This window comes from Hibiscus syriacus, unplaced genomic scaffold, assembly GCF_006381635.1.
Source record: "Hibiscus syriacus cultivar Baekdansim isolate YM2019G1 unplaced genomic scaffold, ASM638163v2 tig00111848_pilon, whole genome shotgun sequence".
NCBI classification, from domain to species: Eukaryota; Viridiplantae; Streptophyta; class Magnoliopsida; order Malvales; family Malvaceae; genus Hibiscus; species Hibiscus syriacus.
In genome coordinates this window covers 4211107-4233925 of record NW_024063201.1, presented here as the reverse complement: position 1 = coordinate 4233925, position 22819 = coordinate 4211107, and the positions used below count along the sequence as shown (strand labels likewise).

The following is a 22819-nucleotide window of genomic DNA, read 5'->3' as shown; positions in this document are numbered from 1 at the left end:
GGTGATTTTGAAATTTACTTTTTTAAAATATTATTATATTTATAAAAAACATAATTTCTCTTAAATTATAAAAAAAAAAACTCAAAATTCTTAAACCCCAAATCCTATCCTTAACCCCTGTCATCGCCTTTTTCGACTATGACCACCGCCGCCGATGTGGCTCATGTCATCCTCCTAGTCATAAGTTATCATTGATTGACCGTCAAGATCGCATGGGATTGTTATGTTCATCTAAGGGTTTGCGGGATATAAAACATCGATTCGTCGTTGATCGTTCATTGATCGGTCACGATTTCATGGGGATTTTAGTTGTCGGGGGGAGGTGAGGTCAGATGGAGCTTTATCGACGACAAAGAGTAACGGTCAGCGTGAGTTTATGGGTTGAAATTAAGGTTTTTAAAGTTTTAGGGTTATTTTAAAATGTTTATGTTCCTCTTTAAAAGTATATATATAATTTTATTTTTTAAATTTTAAATAAAATTTTTAAAATAACCATATTGTGACACGTGTTAACTTCGTTGATGTTTGAGTACCTAAAATGGTAACGTTAGCGGGTCAGCCAGAGGTAGAAAAAAAAGAGGGAACATCCTTAAGGGATTTCAGGGAGTATTATTCGGCTTCGGGCACATGGCAAGGTCCTACCAAAGCCTCGTACGCTTGGCCCTCTCTGGGCTACCATACACGGCCGTAACTAGAATAGTAGTAGGAGAGTTATTAAACGAAACTTTAGAGTGAATAACTGAGGATGCACCGCCAGAACCTCAACCGATATGGAATCTTTCCTGAGAAGCCATATTCCCCCGGACAAGCCAATCGCTTCCACACGAAAGGAATTGTGGAAATCCAGCTTTGAAATAACCTGGTGGTCCGCTTTATGGCCGCTAATACGGGGCTCCATAATGGCCACCATGCTCGGATTATAATCTTGCATATAATCCTAAAAAACTTTCGGGAATTTACTCCCGCCACACGCTTGACAATTCTACGTAAAAAGAGAAAAATCCATAACAAAATTAAGGGGAGAAGTCATACCTCTACTGGTTCGTACCATTATTATCGGTAGGAAAAACCAAAACATCAGATCTAGGACCGACTTGAAGCTCGAAATTCTGGGATAATTCTTGCATTTTATCTGTAATAGTAGATTTTCCAGTAAGTTTGTTCTTAACCTTCAGCCCTTTGTTGCGAATGACATAGGGATAAGGACGATCCTTTGATTTTATCACCAATCGAATACTTTGATTCCGGGGAGCTTGAGCCCGACTTCCATCATTTAGGAGCTGGCATTCCCGAAATAAGATAGCCGAGTGCTTCTTCGGGTTCAACGACGTAGGGCTTAGCTGAGCCGACAATCCTGTGGAGCTATCAAAAATAGGATTATGGCTCGAAGCGAACTCAGTTCCATTAAGATTTACCGTGTTTTGAACCAGCGGTCTCAATGTGGAACCTGACATGTGAGGAGCTCCCGGTGACTGCCTCGGCTCTTTGCTTGTAGCTGGGTGGGCACGTGTCATGGGGTTAACTTCCTCATGCAGGGTTTAAAATAGCGGGACGAAAACGTAATATCGTCCGTTATTTCGCGGTAGTGTCACCGTCCGAAACCGAAATATTGGAAAATAACGGTGGACAGCGGATTCACGCCAAAATCGGTCAATCGCGTCCGCAATCTAATGGGTAACGGTGAATAGCGCCGATAACGGGACGCTATTACTGTTAATAACGGTGGCCGACGATCGAGAGGCTTGGAGCCTCCATGCTGACCGTCGTTCGTGAGATGGAAAGGGAGAGAAATAGAAAAGATGAAATACACGGGTATTGTTTTAGGTTATATTAATTTATTTTTGGATTAATTTCATTTAAGTCCCCCATATTTTAGTCGCATATTTGTATTTTTATCATTGAGTTTGGACTATTATGAATTTTAATCTGGATCATAGGGTCTGATCATGATAATTTACCTTATTATTTTGCTGAAGTGTTTATTAAAAAGTTTTAGGATTAATCCTTCTTAGGTCCCTAACATTTATGCACCTTTTTATGAAATAGTCACCCCTTCCTATTTTTTTAATTATTTTGAATATGATGCTCTAGTTTCATTAGTTTTTATTTTAATCACTCATTTATATTTTTACTTCGAAATTAGCTGTGATAATTTTATTTTCTTTTAATTTGGTCACTGTTTTTATTTATATAATCTACTCACTGTTATTATTTTATTCTGATCTCTATGTTTTACTTTATTATATTTTAGTCATTTTAATTTTATATTTTAATATTATGAACTATTTTATTTTAGGCCTTATATTATGATATTTTAAAATAAATAAATACCTACTTAGAAAAGTGTAAAAAATCAAATAATCTATATTGTTTATGTTTTTGTTTTGTTTTCTTTGTTAAACTATATATATATATATATATATATATGTCAATTTCGCTTAGAAAACATTTTAAAAATTATTAAAATGATTAATTATAATTATAATTATTTTTAGTATGTTTTAAGATAAATTATGTAAAATTTTAAAAAAAATCACGATCTTTGAAACCGTGTACTCATGCATTACGTGAATATTTTGAAAAACAGACGAGCCTTGGGAGTAGGGTTGCACAAAAGTCGGATTTCAATCCGATCCGGATCGGTTTTTATTCGATCCGGTTTTTTCCCATAGAAAAAAAACCGGTTTATAAAATAACCGGTTCAGTTTCTAATCGGTTTGGAGGGCTGGATATCCTAACCGGTGTAACCGGTTTCGGTTTTAAAAAAACGGTTTTTTAAAAAATCGGTTATAAAAAAACTGATTTTAATATTATTAAAATTACATCGTCATCAATTGCAACAAAGTTTACGATAATTGAAATACTTAAATACTTCCAAGTTTGATAAATTCAAATACTTAAAAACTTTCAAGTTCGATAAATTCAAATACTTAAAAACTTCAAGTTCGATAATTGAAATAAAGTTTAAAAATAAACTACATTGCCATCTCTTCTTCATCATCTTCGCCTTCTTCGTTTGGAGGGGATATTCCAAGTTCGACTTCTTCAATGTGTAAGTTTACTTCCAAATCGGCATCAATTGCATCTTCTAGGGTGGTGGTATGTTGCTTACGAGCCGCTCCATCCAAATAATCCTTTAAACAAATGCATACTTCCACCGACTCGTGACTTAGTCTTGATCTCCGTTGCGATATAACCCTGCCACTAACAGAAAAAGCGAATTCCGAAGCTACCGTAGAAGCTTGGACGGTTAGTAAATCACGGGCCATGGCGGCTAGAATCGGAAATTGTGCTTTCTTTTCTTTCCACCAAGCCAAAATATCCAAACTTTCAAACTCTTCAAATGTCATTTTTGATAGAAAATTGCGTGACATGTAATTTCCCAACTCGCTACTTGGGGTGGTAGTACGTGATCGTTTAGATTGGGAATTTACAAGAGTGTTAAAAAGATTCAAATTTATGTTACTTGGACGTCTACTAGATGATTCCACATTCATTCTCATTTGATCGTGTATTACACTACTTGATCCGTATTTAGTTAAATAAATTGCAAACATGTCTCGAAAACATTTGTTAAAATAATTTATTTAGTTTTGGACAAAGTTGGGTTCATCATCGGTTAGATTAAAAACAAACGCAATTTGTTCAATTAGTGTTTCAACCCTGCCAACATTTAACGTTGGGTTTAAAGCGGAGACACAAGTAAAAATGGAGGGAATCTCCTTAAAATATTTTAAAAGTTTTTCCTTCATTGCAAAGCCAATTTCTTGAAAAACTTCGGTTTCAAATTCAAAGTCATTTAGTCGGGTAGCCAACAAAAATATTTGATTAAGAACCAACGGGCTAGTAGGGTAATAAACACCAGATAAAAAAGTTGTTGCATTTTTTAAAACCCCAAGCAAATCAGTTATTTTGGCTATAGTTTCCCAACTCGAATCCGGATAAATGTTTGGGACATGACCCCTCTCGAAAAGCCGATCGTGAAATGTTTGCAATGTTTCCCTTTGCCTTAAGGCAGTATGCATCATCATCCAAGTTGAGTTCCAACGAGTTGGACAATCCAAATTATGACCCAAAGTTTTTTTATTAACGGACTTACAAAATCGTTTATAATCATTTAATCTTTTGTTGTTGTTACAAAGAACCGATTTTATCATTGCTTTAAATTCTAATCTAATCGGCTCAATAACCTCCAAACCGGCTTACACGGATAAATTAATTATGTGTGCAACACAACGGGTATGAAAAAACGCACCGTCTAAAATCGGTGAAAGTAATATTTTCAATCTTGAAACCGCGTTTGTATTATTCGATGCATTATCAAATGATATAGAAAAAATTTTATTTTCTAATTTATAAAGACAAATTACCCTTTTTAAAAGTGTAAATAAATTAGCACCAGTATGCGGCTCACCGAATAATTCAAGCGCGATTGTTCTTTTCATCATTTGCCAATTATTTTGATCTAACCAATGTGACGTAACGGCTAAAAAAGAATTTCTGGTATTATGAGGGGAACTCCAAACGTCACATGTAAGCGACACACCATAACGGTGTTCTTGGTATCCTAAAATCATTTTTTCCCTCGTCGTACGCCACATTTTTATAGCATCTCTTCTAAGGGTAGTACGATTTATTTGAGTATAACGTGGTTGCATTAGTTGTTGAATTGTTGTCGTGAAATCTTCATCATCAAAGTGGTCGAACGTCAATGCTTTTGTAATCACGAACTTTGTAAACGCTTCTCGTAATTTTTCGTTGTCGTAAACAAAAACACCACCTTGCGGTGTAAGATTCGATTTACTAGGATCCGATCTTGAGCGAAGTGTCTTGCATGATTTTGTCAAATGGTTCTTCAACGTTGTGTTTCCTTCCGATGCAATTAACTTTAGACAAAGTTTACAACGCGCCATCCTCGAGCCATTTGACATCTCACATAAATCGTAGTTATCCCAAATATCTTTGTTTCGAGTGTGTTCGATCACTCTCACGACTTCAATGTTTCTCCCGACGGAAGATTCAACCGTGTTACTCACGATGAACAAAAAATTACAAAAATAAGATTTGAGAGATGTTTAGGTATTGTGTAATAAGATTTGAGAAAGTTGTAATCAACCAAGTACATCCCCAACCTATTTATACATGTTTAGGGTGGTAAAATAGTAATTTTTTAAAGAAAAAAACGGTCAAGAACGGTCACAACCCCCCCCCCCCCAACGGCTATATTAACGGCTAGTTTTTTAAACACAGACCGGTTTTTTTCAGATAAAAACCGGTTTTTTAACCGATTTTTTATCCGGTAAAAAAACCGGTCTAGGTTTTTTTTTTCCAAATCGGTTAAAATAACCGGTTTAAAAAAATCCGATCCGGTTAAAAGAAAATCAGTTTTTCCCAAATCCGGTTTCGGATATTTTTTCGCAAAATCAGATATTCGGATTTTTTGTATACGTCTACTTGAGAGTTGCTGCTGATGCGCCACGTGGCAGAGCGTTGACTTTTATTGTAGCAACGGCCGGCTCCTTAGCTATACTCTCCTTATTATTCACAACTTTGGCAACTGCTGGCGCATTAATACCGGTCTTATTTCCTCCAGTGATAGCTCCATCTTGGCCGCTGCTCTTACCATTATTATTTCTGTTCACACTTGAATTTGCAAATCTTGTGCCGGATTCTCTGGGATTCTCTGCAGTTTCCTTTTTCGGATTATCCTTCCCTTGCGTCCGTCGGCGTCTTCTCTCCACCACCATCCACGGGCCGTAAGCCGCCTCCTCTGGGTTGGATTCGTTAATAGCAGGGTTCGAGATAGGATTGCCAGTCGAACTTGACGGCTCGTTGTTCCCTGGAGGAGCGTTCGTGTCAGTTGGAGCTTGCGGCTTGCCATTGTGATTGCAAGCGTCTTGGAGATGCCCGAACCTGCCACAAGCAAAGCAAATGGTTGGCAAATTTTCATACTCAACATTTTGTAGTCGGTTACCAATGTAGACTCGAGACACGAGAGGAGCCTTCAGGTCCACATAGACCGCCACCCTCGCATAGCATCGCCTATTGCTCGTCCCTTTGTGGAAATCAATTTTAGCGACTTTTTCGACGAGATTTCCAATACTATTAAGGATCTTCTCATGGTACATTTATTCCGGAAGTCCCGGAAACCGTATCCAGGCAATCACCATTGAAGGATATGGTTGGGATGTATTTTATTTTATAAAATCAAATTTTACATATGTATTGGAGTCTCAAGTTCAAACACCACTTATATAAAGATGTAAGTATCCATCAGATTGAAAATCTTTAAATAAATATTAAATTATATTTACCTCAAATTTATTAACAATATAATATAAAATAATTAATTAAATCTATTTATCACATTATATTCACATCATCATTTCATATTTATCTTCGCATCAATAAAATTAATTATTATATCAGTAAACTACCAACGACATCAATATAATTATTAAACATTCTGTTTAATTTCATTTTGTAATAAACTAAATGAAAATGATAAAATATGCATGTAGTATTTGAAGTAATTTAAAGTCATTTTAAATCCTAAGCCTTCTGTTTATATTTTTGTTAGTTTACCTAAGATAATATGCATTCAAAACTTTTTTTATTTATTAACAACACACATCTTACATGTCGTTAGATGTACTCAAAACATGTCGATCAACTATCTTAAGCCTTTTGTTTGTTGATTAATAGAGTTGTATGTTTTCCATCAATATTTGAAATCAAATAATGCTACCCTTTTAATTTAACAGTTGGAAAGAGAAGAGTCTTATCGCATGATTAAAAATTTAAATTTTTAAAAATATATAAATAGATACGTAAGTATTCATGGAATCGAGAACTCAGAGACTTGTAATTTAAATCATTGGCAGTAGGTGATGTAAATGGATTATGTGATTAATATAAATGAATTACCAAGACAATGAAATTGATCAGAAATACAAATAAAAATAGAAATATTACATCATCAAAAATCTATTTCGTTAACAAAGAACAGAGGAGGTGAAAACAACAGGGGTTTTCCAGTTCTTCAATTTAGGACATCAATGTTTCTGACAGAATACAACACTGGAACCAACCTTGTTCAAAATCCATTCAACCATTACCAGCTTAGCTTTTGTTGTACTAGATATATTCTCCTCCTTTTTATTCAATTCTTCTTCAAGAGCATGGCTCTGAGCTCGGCCACATCGATCTCCTTGGCAGAGTTCTCGGGTCTGTAGCATCCGGTAACCGGGTCGGGTACCCATGAAACCTTCTCTTTAGCAATTTTAGGTATAACTTACTTATTGTTAAAATCGTCTCATTTGATTTTTATTTAATTGAGTTTAGAAATTTTAGGTATAACCTACTTATCAAATAAATAAAAGATAAGGAAAAAATGAAATTTATTATTAAATGTTAATTCAGAATAAAATAATTTGAGTAAAATTTTCTGTTATGTAAACTTTTGTATGTTCAAATATTTAATTTAATAATATATACTACTAACAATTAAAAGTAGATGTGGAAACTCGTTGGGAATCCCCCAATAGAAACTTTACGCTTAAATATTGACGGGTCTCGGTTGATCTTGCAATAGAGGATCAGCTGATGGTGTGCTTTGGGACCATTTGGTAGTTTCATTGTGGGTTTTAGTCGGAGCTTGGGCACAATCACTGTGATACAATCCGAGCTTTGGGGGTTGAAGGTTTAAGCTTAATTTGAGGAAGAGACTTTCGTCACTTGACCCTTCATATTGACAGTTTCCACTCTAATTATTAATCAATGTGACCGGTTTCCTTAAATGATTGGGTGGTTCCACGCGTTCGTTTTCAGTCAGACATGGCATCTTCCCATTGTCTTTAGTGTCAGACAATTCGGTGAATTCACCGCATCTTTGCTTCCATCACCATATTATATAAGCCCCACCCAGATATAATAAATTATTAAGGAAATCAAAGAATATCACAATTTGTTGGTTACTTACCTAACATCTCACAATGCCCTGACTAATACAAGACAATAATTTAATTGATTAAATCTTTCTTCTTACTATTTAATGTTTTTTATGCCCCAAGTGTCCTGTTATAATGATGTGACTATTAGTTAATCAATTTAACGTATTAAAATTAATAACCACCGCTATAAAATTAAATTAAATTGCAACCTAATGTTGGGTTAATGTCTCTTCACGGTTTCGAGTACGTGATGACATACTGTTTTTGTTTATTATATGAAGCAAATAACTAGAGCCCTATGTTCTTCCGCTAGGAGTGAATCCTTTCAGAATAAAGTTTTGTATGATTTTATCGTCAGGAGTGATATCTAATATATTATTGATTTAATTTATTTATATAGTTATCGTTTTATGATTTAAATATAAATATAAATATTATATTATTGATACAAAAATTAGACTGGTCGACTGTGAGAAGTTTATCCCTTTTAATTTTGAGAGAAGAATAATAATTGGTGAAAGAATCATTGCCGATGTATTTCAAGGAGGAAGAAAAATGTATTATCAAAAGAAAGAAGAAGAAGAAAAAAACAGTAAAAAGATATTCGCCATCTTTAGAGTTGTATTATAAGTGTTTATATTATCCTTCAGTATAGCTGTCAAGGTTAAAATCACTAAAAGTATTTATAAATCGATAGATTAAGAAAATTTAGTGATCAAATTGAATTTTGTTTTAATAAATCGAATAAATTTGCTAGATGTATTGTCTACATTGTCTATACATTGTAGTTACCTCATAAAATATTAACAGATTTTAGTTTATTTAACTTGACAAAGATTAAAAGGCTTTCAAAAGTTTAAGTTCAAAAAAATATAATTGTTTATTCACATACTTCCTATTGTTCTTTTATTTACCATTAACCCTATAATTAACCCAAACTTTTAAATTTTTAATTGTTCTTTTATTCAGATCGTAGGTAAAATAATAGGGTAAACTATGCATTTAATATCTAAACTATCAGTTTTGATATGTTTTAGTGTATAAATTTTCAATTTTTTCAAAACCATACTTAACGTTTAGTTTTTGTTTCATTTTAGTACCCGTTCATTAAAAATTAAACGTATTTAGTATCTAAACCATTAGTTTCGGTCCGTTTTAATACCTAAAATTTCATTTTTTTCCCTTCTTCAAAACTTAACATTAATTTTTTAACGGATACTTAAATGAAATAAAAACTAAGCTTTAAGTATGGTTTTAAAAAAATTAAAAATTTAAATACTAAAATATATCAAAATTGAGAGTTTAAGTACTAAATGCACAATATCAAATTGCAACCTAATGTTGGAAGGCCGCTATTTTTGCATTTAATAAGTGAAATCTAGTATATTAAAGATTTATTTTGGCCTAATTGTAATTTATTTGACAATATATTTTCAAAGAAAAAAGAAGAAAAGGAAATATAATTGATTATTATAACATATTACATCATGAAATCTATTGTCTATATCGTCGACAAAGAAGAGAGGAGTAAGCAACAGGGTTTTTCCAGCTCTTCATTTAGGACATCAACGTTTGTGTTTTCTGTGACAGAGATTACAACACTGGAACCAACATTGTTAACGATCCATTCAACCCTTACCAGCCTACCCTTTGTTGTTCTATATATTTTATTTATGTTTTCTTCTTCTTCTTTTAGTTAGTTCTTCTTCAAGAGCATGGCTCTGAGCTCGGCCACATCGATCTCCTTGGCAGAGTTCTCGGGTCTGTAGCATCCGGTAACCGGGTCGGGTACCCATGAAACCTTCTCTTTAGTTCCTCCTGCCATCTCTTCCTTCACCGCCGCCGCGGCGCTCCTCCCTGTTCCTCCTCTTATGCCACTCGACACAGTCCCTTGTGATGCCGCCGCATATCCTCGTCTGCACAAACAAATCACCATTAAATCTCTACTCGTCTTCATTAATAGAAAAAGAATAAACAGAGCAATGGAAATGAAAATAAGAAGGAAAGAAGAAAAAGAAAGAACTCGTGGGTACCTGGAGATAGCGTTAGAGATTCCATCAATAACGAAAGTAGAGAAAAGCTTAGCGTTCAAGAAAGAGCGAGCCATTTCTGCCTTCTTCTTCTTTTCTTCAATTCGAACTTCGGATTTTATCAAACTTCAAGGCTACGGCAGAAAAGCTTTTCTTTTCTCGAAATGAAAATAAACCTTCTGCAGTAGCTCTAGCAGGGAAGAAGAAACTGTACCTCTCTCTAGAACATGGTATGAAGATGTGGATTCTAAGAGCGGCCCTCGTTGGGCTTATATAGGGATGAAGAAATACAAAAAGACGCGTGAGGAAACGAATACGAAAACAAGACGCCGTCAACGCACTGTTAATGGTTCTTCTTCTATTGCCACCTGCCTATTTTTATTTTTTTTGAATAACAATAATTGAAAACTGCAAGATTATGTTAAATCATCCCAACATAACCCTAAATAGCTAATTATGAAAATGATAATTATTTTAAATTATTTATTAAAATAAACTCATTAAATGATTTAAATGGTAAAAAATAATATTATTCTCTCTGGAGGTGACACTATCAATCCAATTTATTACATTTACAACGCTCAAATTAAAACCTCTAATATTATTTAAGGAATTTAAATACAATTTGTTTCATTTACGTCTAAATTTAAACCTCCAAAGTTGTTTAAGAAATTTAATATTTCATCTCACAATATTAGCTAATAATCTATTAATTAAATTCAAAATATTATATTTAAACACTTTAAAATATTATATTTAATCGATGTTTAATTTGATAATATAAACCTAACATTGAATATATGTTCATTTTTTAAACGTCTAAATATAACTATTTAAATAAATATATATTGAGTGATTAAAGACAACATTTCCATCTTTGCAAATGAAAAAGCTCCTGGAAACCACATTTGATCCATCATATTTTTATACATAACATGAAAATGCGTTATTTTTGTAAATAATGTAAAATATGTGTTATTTCAATAATTAAAGAATATTTATATTTTGGTAATTTAACCAAATAAGATTAGTAGGCCTTCATTGACCCGTTGTTTGCCTTTGATAAGGGTCAAAATTTGTGGATTGGGAGCGTTTGATGATCGGACGGGTGAGAGACATGAATGATTGAGTGCGGCGGACTTTTTGTTCAATCAATATCAAAGCATGCGAAAAAGGTCGGTTCAGCGAGGAAAGGTCGCCGTGAGTGCGATAGTCTTTTCTTGGTAGACGGATCTGTGGCTGTTTAATAGGGATTGATCCACGTGTAGAACCACCCTAGTTGGAAAGAGGGCGGCGGAGTATGAAGTTGCTTCTTGTTCTGGAAATAACTGGCCGTCCAATGTGTCACGGCCTCATTGTTCAGTTGGCTGATCTTTTTGTCTTCAATTTTGTCACAGAAGTCATTTAAATTATAAATGCCCAACTGCCATGGTTGATTCATTCATATTTTTTTAATTATATCCAAGTACGAATAAGTTTTCAATTAATTAAATTAATTCATATTAATTGATTAATATTTTACTGATTGAATAATCAATTATATTAATATTTTAAAATAGGAATAATAATAAAAAGAGTGGTAGCGACTAGCAACCACATTAAGATACCGGTGACAGGCTGGAGTGTTTGACATAGGGTGATGTCGAAGGAATCATATCAGCCTTTCCGATCAATTTCCCGTGATGCCTTTCTTCTTTAGCTCTCCGCCTCTGATTTTACAATTTATCTGCTTTAAAATTGCAAGTGGTCAGCTGGTAAAGATAATGTCAACAACCTTCACATGCATTTACTATAATCGACTTTATTATAATATTGTACTATATTCGTAATATCAAATATTAATTACGAGTCGAGCCATATATTAATATTTTGCGTATTAATAGAAATTTTAAAAAAATCGGTATACACGTATACAATATACAATCAAAATTGTAGGCATAAAAATAAAAAATATCTTTAATTATTTGATTAAATAATATTTTAATCTTTATTTTTTCAATATTTTGATCGTATCATTTTATTTTAAGATAAAACTCCATTTGATGAAAAGTGTTCGTTAAAAAATAATAAATGTGTTAGAATATAATTTTTTTTGTTTTAAAAAAATGTTTGAACAAAATGTTTAAAAAATAATAATGATTAAAATGACAATTTAATTAAACAATAGAGTTTTTATCATAAAATAAAAGGTTTAGAAACTAAAAAGTTAAAATATTTATTTAATTACATATTAAAGATATTTTTTGATATTATATCAAAGGATGATTCTTCCACATTCGACAAGCACTGAGAATCACTAATGATGAGTACCATTAATTTAATTTATAAAAATTTAAAATTCTAAAAGACTCGACGTATAATTATAAATTAGTCAAGAATAAAGGTGAATTAGTTAAAATAAAATATTTATTATATTATTTTACATAATCTTTTTGGGTAAACTATATCAGTGATCACCTAACTATTGCACCTTTTCATTTTGACTACCATTTTTGAAAATTTATCAATAAGGTCATTAAACTATTTAAATGCATTCAATCAAGCCTTTTGCTATTAACAATTAACGGAAGTGATAACATGGCGGTTAATAAAATTTGTATAATTACACATTTAATCCTTATTACTTACACAATTTATCAAATTGATCATAATTTTAAATTAATTCAATAAACTTTATCCTCCAATCATATAACTTCAAAATCTTTTATATTGTAATATTAACAAATGATACACAAAGAATTATAATTTGATGATTCTATCATGTCAATTATCAATTGTCTAATGACTAAATAGATATTAAAAAATAAATTTTTTATTCGAATAATATTAATTAATTGTTAGAAGTTCATCAATGATAAAACAAATAATATTTTACTTACTTTTTTAAGAAAATTTTAAAATATATATTAATAAACATCAAAATTGTAACTCAATCTTTATGAGACATATAGAGATATAGATATAGATATAAAAACAATATTAAATAAAAAATCAAAATAATAGAAAATATTATAAGTATTGTCACTTGAAAAAAATACCATGTGAAATTTGGTTTATTGTATACATATCAATATCAGCAACTACAAAATCATCTCAAACAAGTTTCGTTGTTGATCTATCAATTTTTTTATTTCCCTTATTTATTTTAAATCATCAAATTATAATTCTAAATGTGAAGTTATATGATTGGAGGATAATTTTCTATGTATCATTTGTAAATATTTCAATATAAAAGATTTTGAAGTTATATGATTGAAGGATAAAATATATTGAATTAATTTCAAAATATGACCAATTTGATAGATTGTGTAAGTAATAATGACTAAATGTATAATTACACAAATTTTATTAACTATCACGTTAACATTTCTATTAATTGTTAACAACAAATGACTTGATTGAATGCATTTAAATAGTTTAGTGATTTGATTGATAAAATTTCAAATATAGTGGTTAAAATGAAAAAAAAGACAATAGTTAGGTGTCACTATTATAGTTTACCTAAAAAGATAATAAAAATAATATAATAAATATTTTTATTTTAACTAATTTACTTTTAAATTTTTAACTAATTTATAATTATAAGTTGAACTCTTAAAATTTTAAATTTTTATAAATAAAATTAATAGTGATCAACGATGTTTGTCGAGTGTTGTGATTTTTTTTATATCAAATGAGTATTAACAAATAATTTACGAGAAATGTGAATAATTTTCAATAAATTAAATAAATATATGTAGTCGAGTGAGTTGAAAGAATATAAAAATATATTTATAATTTATTCATTGAAATGAGTGGTCCGTGGCTCCGTGCATTGTACGAGTTTAAACTAGTTTTTTTTAAGGCTTAAAGTAGTTGTTGGATGAAAGAAAAGCCACAAATTCAGTAAAGAAAACATTCTAAGGATCCCTCGTCTCTCTCGAAAGCCATTATTGGTATACCTGAGTGTCAATAAAGCCAAAATAACATTAAAAAAAACATTACTCAACGTATATATTTCAATGTATGCCCGAAAGTCAACGCAATAAGCAAAGAACTACTCCAAGTCAAACTAAATAAAAACACACAAACAAGACTTTAGATTTATTCCTCTCGGTTCACTCTTGCATAAATAACATTTTTTTTAAAAAAAAGTACTGAATTGGTAATGGAATTAGTAATACCATTAATTTTATGTTTAATAATGATTAAATAAAAATAAAAATATATTTTTAGTTGGATTGACTAATGTTTTAGTCATTTTTTTAATTTCTATTGGTGTACAATAACTCAATATATATATTGAACTCATCAAGTGACATATGTGGTTAAGGAGAGTGTTGTTCTCTTTGGATATCCGAATTAGAGTAGTTATATATGTAGAGTATGTTGAAAATTCAATATTAGCCTAAATAAGTTCACACCTAAATTAATTTGATGTCATTGCTTACATCAATTTAGTTTTGATGTCATTGCTTACATCAATTTAGTTAGGTGAAAATTAAGTATTTTTCTCATGTTTTAATTTCAATGGTTTAAATTATTTAGTGATTATTTTAATGAGTGATTTAGATTGTTTCTTGTAACCTATAAATACCCTACTTGTATTTGAGTTTTATCATCCAACAATCAAAGCTTAATTATAAGCATCTGAAAGCTTTATTAAGAGTTCTTCCCTTTTACAATTTTGTGAGATTATTCTAAAGAGAGTTTTTATTCTTCTCGATCAATTAGAGTTTTTTACTCTATTTTGATTCTACAATTGGTATCCGACCCACGTTTTTAAGGTCTCTTGAAATTCCAAGTATGTTCTGTGGCTGCAGTTTTTAACTGATCTTCCACATCAGAAAAGATTTCTTGAGATTATTGTCAGGGTTATTACAAAGGAGCTTCTTTGTGCTTAGAGTAATTTAGTACTCTGCACGTTTGTTACTCAAGCTTGTTCGATGTACTCAAAGCCTTGCCGTTAAGAGGTGTGATCTTCAAGTAGTTGGAGGAATCAAGAAGCTCAACAACAAAAACTACAACACGTGGGTAACATGTATTGTAACACCCCCAACCCGTATCCGACCCGGATACGAGTCCGAAGTGTCACATTGACTTTTCAAACATTTATTCGTATAAAATAGTGAGTAATTTAAAAACTTTTATAGCATTTAACTTATTCAAAACGTTTACAAAATATATCAGAGTTCATACAATTTATATCTTTAGACTACATGCCAACTACACTCTATATACAGTACATATATTTTCTGATCTGACATTTGGTAAGGAGAACTGACCTGTCTTGCTCCGCATTACTCTTTACTCTTCTCGAAACCTACGTGTGAAACAATCACACGCTAAGTTGTTAACTTAGTGAGGCATATAAAACATATAATATTTCATATAACATAAATCATACATAAACATATACCATCATTATCATTAAGAAACACACATAACATCATATGGTTCAAGTAACACATTTCAAACCACTTACATTTGATAACCATTTATAAACCCATCGTATACATATCACATTCAGTATGTTTATTTGATCTCTTTATTAGCCCATGTACACTATTGAGAACTTAAGGTATGTGAGTACATTGAGGTTGTGCACTAATGCTGTCACCACAGCTCGTATCAATTCCCTCATGGGGCACCGAACCTTAGTTCAGTATTCGTCCCGAAGGACCAGTCCATAGATTCCGAAGAACCTAGGTAAACAGTCCATATATCCCGAAGAACATAGGTAAACAGTCCATATGTCCCGAAGAACATAGGTAAACAGTACATATGTCCCGAAGAACATAGGTAAACCCTGGACCCTTGGCATGCCAACTATACCACTAGCTCTCTTATCACATAACATGGGCATTAACATTCATAACAGTTCAATTTACTTATTCATATCCTTTTTCTTATGAACATATATCTTTTCTTTTCAGTCACGCACCAAATGTACGTGTAATCATTGATCTTATAATCACATGTTCATTCTCTTCGGTCACATACCATATGTATGTGTAAACATATATCTAATATCATATAACACGCATCACAAATGCATGTATTCACATAAATCATTTCTTATAGCTTTATTCATATCTTATTTCACATATACTTTCCATATAACTTATATATCTCATAATCACACAAATCATAACATTGATCACCAATCAAATAACATTTTAGGAGTTACTTCTTACCATAGTAACTCCATCACTGGCTCATCGCAAGCCAAATGTTTATTCAATAATATAAGTACAAATTAAATTGCACTCACCTTAGCTTTGCTTTGATTCGATTCTAATCCTTCAGTTGATTCGGAACGGGATCACGTTCTATATCTACATAATCATACATAGATCTATATCAGTATCATAACTAATATACTCTAATGGTTCACTCTTTAGACCAAGAGAAAAGTCAATTTCATCTTTTAATGAAGGTATGCATCGATGCACTACTGATGCATCGGTGCATAAAATGTATTCGATGTTGTATTTATTGCTGAGATACATCGATGCACTCCTTATGCATCGATGCACCAATTGCATTCGATGTTTCATTATTAATGGGATGCATCGATACACTACTTATGCATCGATGCATGAATTGCATTCGATGTCTTTATTTTAAAAGAGTGCATCGATGCACTACCAATGCATCGATACACCTTCAAACAAATTTCTGGATTTTAACCTTGATGCATCGATGCACCATGAATGTGCATCGGTGCACTCTGCTCATAATCCTCTTTTTGAACCCGAAAGTTCATTCATTTGGATTAAATCCTTCATGTTTAATCCCCTTTTTCATTCTTAACTCTAGTACACATCCTTAAACCAATCTATATTAATTTATTTCATCTTAAACCTCAAAATCCTATCTTTCATATATAATTCAATAATTACATCAATTTTGCAACATGTTTAAAATCCAGTTCTATTACTTCATATCTCTTACTTAGATTGATAACAAGTCAAATCCAACTTTCAATTCTTGTTATAAACTATATTCCAATATTTCATTCAAGAACCTCTAATCTTTAATCTTCTCTATCTCCTTTATCTTTTGATCTTAAGATAACTTAAGCTTTCCTTAAGCTTAGTTATCATCTAATGATCAAAACCCAATCTTAAACTTAACAAATAATTAACTAAGTAGAAGACTCACCTTTGAGCTTGGAGATACGGGAGGAGAGGAAGAAGAAGAAGAAAATAGAGTTTCTGGAGAAATCTCTCAATCTTATCCCATATATATCATTATCTTATCCTTCCCAAGTTAAATGACCACTTTGCCCTTAAAATCCTTTAATAATTACTAATAACTTTTAGGATTTATTTTCAGATAAATCATTGAACTAATCCATTCTTCCACTTTAATCACCAAATTTCTGAAACTTTACCATTTAGTCACTAACCCATAGTTTGGGATGTTACAACTGTCCCCTCCTTATAAGAAAATTCGTCCTCGAATTTTCACTGCACATCTTAATAAGAACATATCTTCTAATGTTCTTATGTTGCTTCCCTAACTTATTCTTTGTTGTCATCATCAGAAACTTACTTTTCAATCTTTTAGTTTCCAACTATCTTTTTCGTTTATACATTCATCTTTTGTTGCTTATCATATAAACAATAACCGGTAATATCAATCCATTGTTGTCTTTTCTCTCATTCGATTATGCATTTTTCCTTTGACCTTTCTAAAATTCATATAATGTTACTTATCCTGTAGACAGTACATCAATTCTTATCACTCTAAATCAAAAATCAATCAATTGATTTCTTTCTTCATTTCTAATTAATTCACCACAATCCAAACTTTACTCATTCTTTCATCCTTGTCTGTATTACGATACACATAATCTCTTCATATAACCTTACATACTTTTCTTACTTCTAATCAAACTTATAATCTGCACTTCCTTATAACCCTTTATCATATTTAATCCTTTAACACCATCTTTTCATTTCTTTTCATTTCCATTATCCATTTAGCCTTTCATTATCAAAATCTTCTTATATACAAATCATATCTTTATCACCTCTTTATAACGTTAATAACCAACTTCACTTATACATAACCTCATTCTTTACTATCTCTTATAATTGTATTTTCCTTCATCAGCTTCTAATCCTTTAACTTAATATACTCCAACTTCATAACTCTGTTAAACAACATCGATTCTTCTAATCTAAAGCGAAAACCTTCATCTAACAATTCATATACATTCTTTGCAATTGGAATTATTTCAACAGCTACCAAATCTCAATACTCATCTCACCCCTTTATAGCACTTTTCCCGCTTCAATTTTCATAACTCTAACAGAACTTTTAATCTAATTCATAAAGGTTGTCTTTAACCTTGGTTTATTATCAATTAAATCATTGTTTAATATTTCAGTACCAGACCATACTAATTGAGTCTGTCTGACTCTCTTTGATGGTACTGAACTCTATGAAGCACCAATTCTCTTAATCATATCCACACTCTTGCTGATACCCAATATTATCCCTTCGTTTCAAACTCATAAGCTATGGCTTCATATACCTTATACACTTGTTACTGATGCACGTATCCTTGAACTCTTTTACAAATTCTCACTAATTTATTTAATCTTTTTAACGTCCTTATGGTGACACTCGTTCACCATATTCCATCTTATCCACATAATAAAAAACTTCTCAATTTAATTTCTCCACTATGGAGAAATGAACATCTTCTAGCATTATCTTCATATCATTTATCCAAAGGTCTGTAACAACAGAGTCTTCCTCAAATTCACCCTTGAGCTCAGGTGCTCATAACTCTTTTAACTATTTTAATACATTCATTCTATGAGTTAACGAAGTATACAATTGAAAACACATCGGAATATCATTCAACATCATGAATCATTCTCTAATCTTATACAGACATTCCCTGAGGTTTTCGCTCTTCTCCCTGCCTGGCCAGGGCAGGTGAATGCTATTACCTTCAGGTCTATCGTCTTGTATTTCACTTTACAAACTCTCATATCATTTCTTCTATCACATATCACGTGTGCATATAATCATCCAATTCATATCATATAACATATATATCTCTCTCATAAATCATTCTCAGTATTCACTTATCTTATATAACATAACAATTTAACTCTATTAACAAGACATCACACTCCTTACCCTATCAGATCAGGAATTTTTTTTTCACTTTGTGTTGGCATGTGCATTTTTTTAAAACACTTTTGATTTTGTTTTTAGCCTAGAATCGGCTAAACCGTAGCTCTGATACCATTAAATGTAACACCCCCAACCTGTATCCGACCCGGATACGAGTACGAAGTGTCACATTGACTTTTCAAACATTTATTCGTATAAAATAGTGAGTAATTTAAAAACTTTAATAACATTAAACTTATTCAAAACGTTTACAAAATATATCATATTTCATACAATTTATATCTTTAGACTACATGCCAACTACACTCTATATACAGTACATATATTTTCTGATCTGACATTTGGTAAGGAGAACTGACCTGTCTTGCTCCGCATTACTCTTTACTCTTCTCGAAACCTACGAGTGAAACAATCACACGCTAAGTCGTTAACTTAGTGAGGCATATAAAACATATAATATTTCATATAACATAAATCATACATAAACATATACCATCATTATCATTAAGAAACACACATAACATCATATGGTTCATGTAACACATTTCAAACCACTTACCTTTGATAACCATTTATAAACCCATCGTATACATATCACATTCAATATGTTTGTTTGATCTCTTTATTAGACCATGTACACTATTGAGAACTTAAGGTATGTGAGTACATTGAGGTTGTGCACTAATGCTGTCACCACAGCTCGTATCAATCCACTCATGGGGCACCGAACCTTAGTTCAGTATTCGTCCCGAAGGACCAGTCCATAGATTCCGAAGAACCTAGGTAAACAATCTATATGTCCCGAAGAACATAGGTAAATAATCCATATGTCCCGAAGAACATAGGTAAACAGTCCATATATCCCGAAGAACATAGGTAAACAGTCCATATGTCCCGAAGAACATAGGTAAACAGTCCATATGTCCCGAAGAACATAGGTAAACCCTCGACCCTTGGCATGCCAACTATACCACTAGCTCTCTTATCACATAACATGGGCATTAACATTCATAACAGTTCAATTTACTTATTCATATCCTTTTTTCTTATGAACATATATCTTTTCTTTTCAGTCACGTACCAAATGTACGTGTAATCATTGATCTTATAATCACATGTTCAAACTCTTCGGTCACATACCATATGTATGTGTAAACATATATCTAATATCATATAACACGCATCACAAATGCATGTATTCACATAAATCATTTCTTATAGCTTTATTCATATCACATATTTATATAAGCTCATATCTTATTTCACATATACTTTCCATATAACTTATATATCTCATAATCACACAAATCATAACATTGATCACCAATCAAATAACATTTAGGAGTTACTTCTTACCATAGTAACTCCATCACTGGCTCATCGCAAGCCAAATGTTTATTCAATATAAGTACAAATTAAATTGCACTCACCTTAGCTTTGCTTTGATTCGATTCTAATCCTTCAGTTGATTTGGAACGGGATCACGTTTTATATCTACATAATCATACATAGATCTATATCAGTATCATAACTAATATAATCTAATGGTTCACTCTTTAGACCAAGAGAAAAGTCAATTTCATCTTTTAATGAAGGTATGCATCGATGCACTACTGATGCATCAGTGCATAAAATGTATTCGATGTTGTATTATTGCTGAGATGCATCGATGCACTCCTTATGCATCGATGCACCAATTGCATTCGATGTTTCATTATTAATGGGATGCATCGATGCACTACTTATGCATCGATGCATGAATTGCATTCGATGTCTTTATTTTAAAAGAGTGCATCGATGCACTACCAATGCATCGATACACCTTCAAACAAATTTATGGGTTTTAACCTTGATGCATCGATGCACCATGAATGTGCATCGGTGCACTCTGCCCAGAATCCTCTTTTTGAACCCGAAAGTTCATTCATTTGGATTAAATCCTTCATGTTTTAATCCCATTTTTCATTCTTAACTCTAGTACACATCCTTAAACCAATCTATATTCATTTATTTCATCTTAAACCTCAAAATCCTATCTTTCATATATAATTCAATAATTACATCAATTTTGCAACATGTTTCAAATCCAATTCTATTACTTCATATCTCTTACTTAGATTGATAACAAGTCAAATCCAACTTTCAATTCTTGTTATGAACTCTATTCCAATATTTCAATAAAGAACCTCTAATATTTAATCTTCTCTATCTCCTTTATCTTTTGATCTTAAGATAACTTAAGCTTTCCTTAAGCTTAGTTATCATCTAATGATCAAAACCCAATCTTAAACTTAACAAATAATTAACTAAGTAGAAGACTCACCTTTGAGCTTGGAGATACGGGATGAGAGGAAGAAGAAGAAGAAAAGAGAGTTTATGGAGAAATCTCTCAATCTTATCCCATATATATCATTATCTTATCCTTTCCAAGTCAAATGACCACTTTGCCCTTAAAATCCTTTAATAATTACTAATAACTTTTAGGATTTATTTTCAGATAAATCATTGAACTAATCCATTCTTCTACTTTAATCACCAAATTTCTGAAACTTTACCATTTAGTCACTAACCCATTGTTTGGGATGTTACATGTATGGAGTCATTCTTACAAGGTCAAGACCTTTTGGAGGTTGGTGGTGGTGTTGAAGTTACACAACCGGCGACAGAAGATGTCAATGACATCTTGCGAAAGTGGAAATTTAAAACAAACAAAACAATGTTTTGCTTTAAAGACCACAATTGAAGAAGAAATGTTAGAGCATATATGAGATGCTAAAACACCAAATGAAACATGAGACACTTTTATTACACTCTTTTCGAAAAGGAACGATACAAAATTGCAACTTCTCGAGAATGAACTTCTATCAATGGCGCAACGCGACATGATGGTTGCCCAATACTTTCACAAAGTGAAGTCGATATGCCGCGAAATTTCTGAATTAGATCCTACAGCTACTATTGGGGAAGCCAAGATAAAAAGAATAATTGTCCATTGTTTGAGACCCGAATATCAAGGGTTTGTTGCTGCTATATAGGGATGACCGACACAACAATCGCTTGTTGAGTTCGAAAATTTGCTTGCAGGTCAAGAAACCATGGCCAAGCAAATGGGAGGAGTTTCACTAAAGGGTGAAGAGGAAGCGCTCTACACCAACAAAAACAGAGGCACTTTTCAGCGGTATACTGGTAGTGGATCTAAAAAAGATGGTGACAAGGTGAAAAATTACCAAGGAAATTGAGGCCCTCATTCAGGGGAGCATCCAAGAATCGCGGTAATAGTAGAAAGTTCGATGACAAGTGTTACAACAGCGGGAAGATGGGTCATATGGCAAAAGACTGTTGGACCAAGAAAAAACATGTTGAAAGTAATACTGCTACTTCCAGTTCGAAGGAGAATAGTGAATATGATTGGGATGCTGAAGCATTATTTGCTACAGAGGAAGAAGAATTAGCTCTCACGGTAATAACACCAGAACGAATTGACTACAAGAATAATTGGATCGTAGATTCGGGCTGCTCAAATCATATGACGGGTGACAAACAGAAGTTGCAAAACCTGTCTGAGTATAATGGAGGTCATGTGGTGGTGACAGTTGACAACTCAAGGTTACCGATAACTCACATCGGTAAGACAATAGTTGCGCCTCGATATAATACTAACCAGGTGCAACTTCAAGATGTTTACCATGTCCCATA

The 22819-nt window shown here is 32.2% G+C and overlaps 2 protein-coding genes across 5 annotated transcripts; both read right to left on the bottom strand.

The window, feature by feature from the left end:
- Positions 1-5450: 5450 nt before the first annotated feature.
- Positions 5451-6128, bottom strand: LOC120172303. Its single transcript, XM_039179789.1, has one exon. The coding sequence runs from the start codon at positions 6126-6128 to the stop codon at positions 5451-5453; it is 678 nt and encodes a 225-aa protein (XP_039035720.1).
- Positions 6129-7144: 1016 nt separating this feature from the next.
- LOC120172376 (protein SENESCENCE-ASSOCIATED GENE 21, mitochondrial-like) lies at positions 7145-17089 on the bottom strand. 4 transcript variants are annotated; one of them, XM_039179848.1, is made up of 4 exons: positions 14895-14900; positions 12321-12330; positions 9986-10074; positions 9631-9868 (listed from the first exon to the last, which is right to left on the bottom strand). In XM_039179848.1, exons 3-4 carry the CDS (start codon positions 10057-10059, stop codon positions 9649-9651), a joined length of 294 nt encoding a protein of 97 aa, XP_039035779.1. In that variant the 5' UTR covers positions 10060-10074; positions 12321-12330; positions 14895-14900; the 3' UTR covers positions 9631-9648. The 4 variants fall into 4 exon arrangements, with proteins under 4 accessions (XP_039035782.1, XP_039035779.1, XP_039035781.1 ...); XM_039179851.1 differs by lacking the exons at positions 12321-12330; positions 14895-14900 and adding an exon at positions 7145-7267 and having other exon boundaries at positions 9754-9868; positions 9986-10147; XM_039179850.1 differs by lacking the exons at positions 12321-12330; positions 14895-14900 and adding an exon at positions 17085-17089.
- Between the last annotated feature and the right edge of the window lie 5730 nt (positions 17090-22819).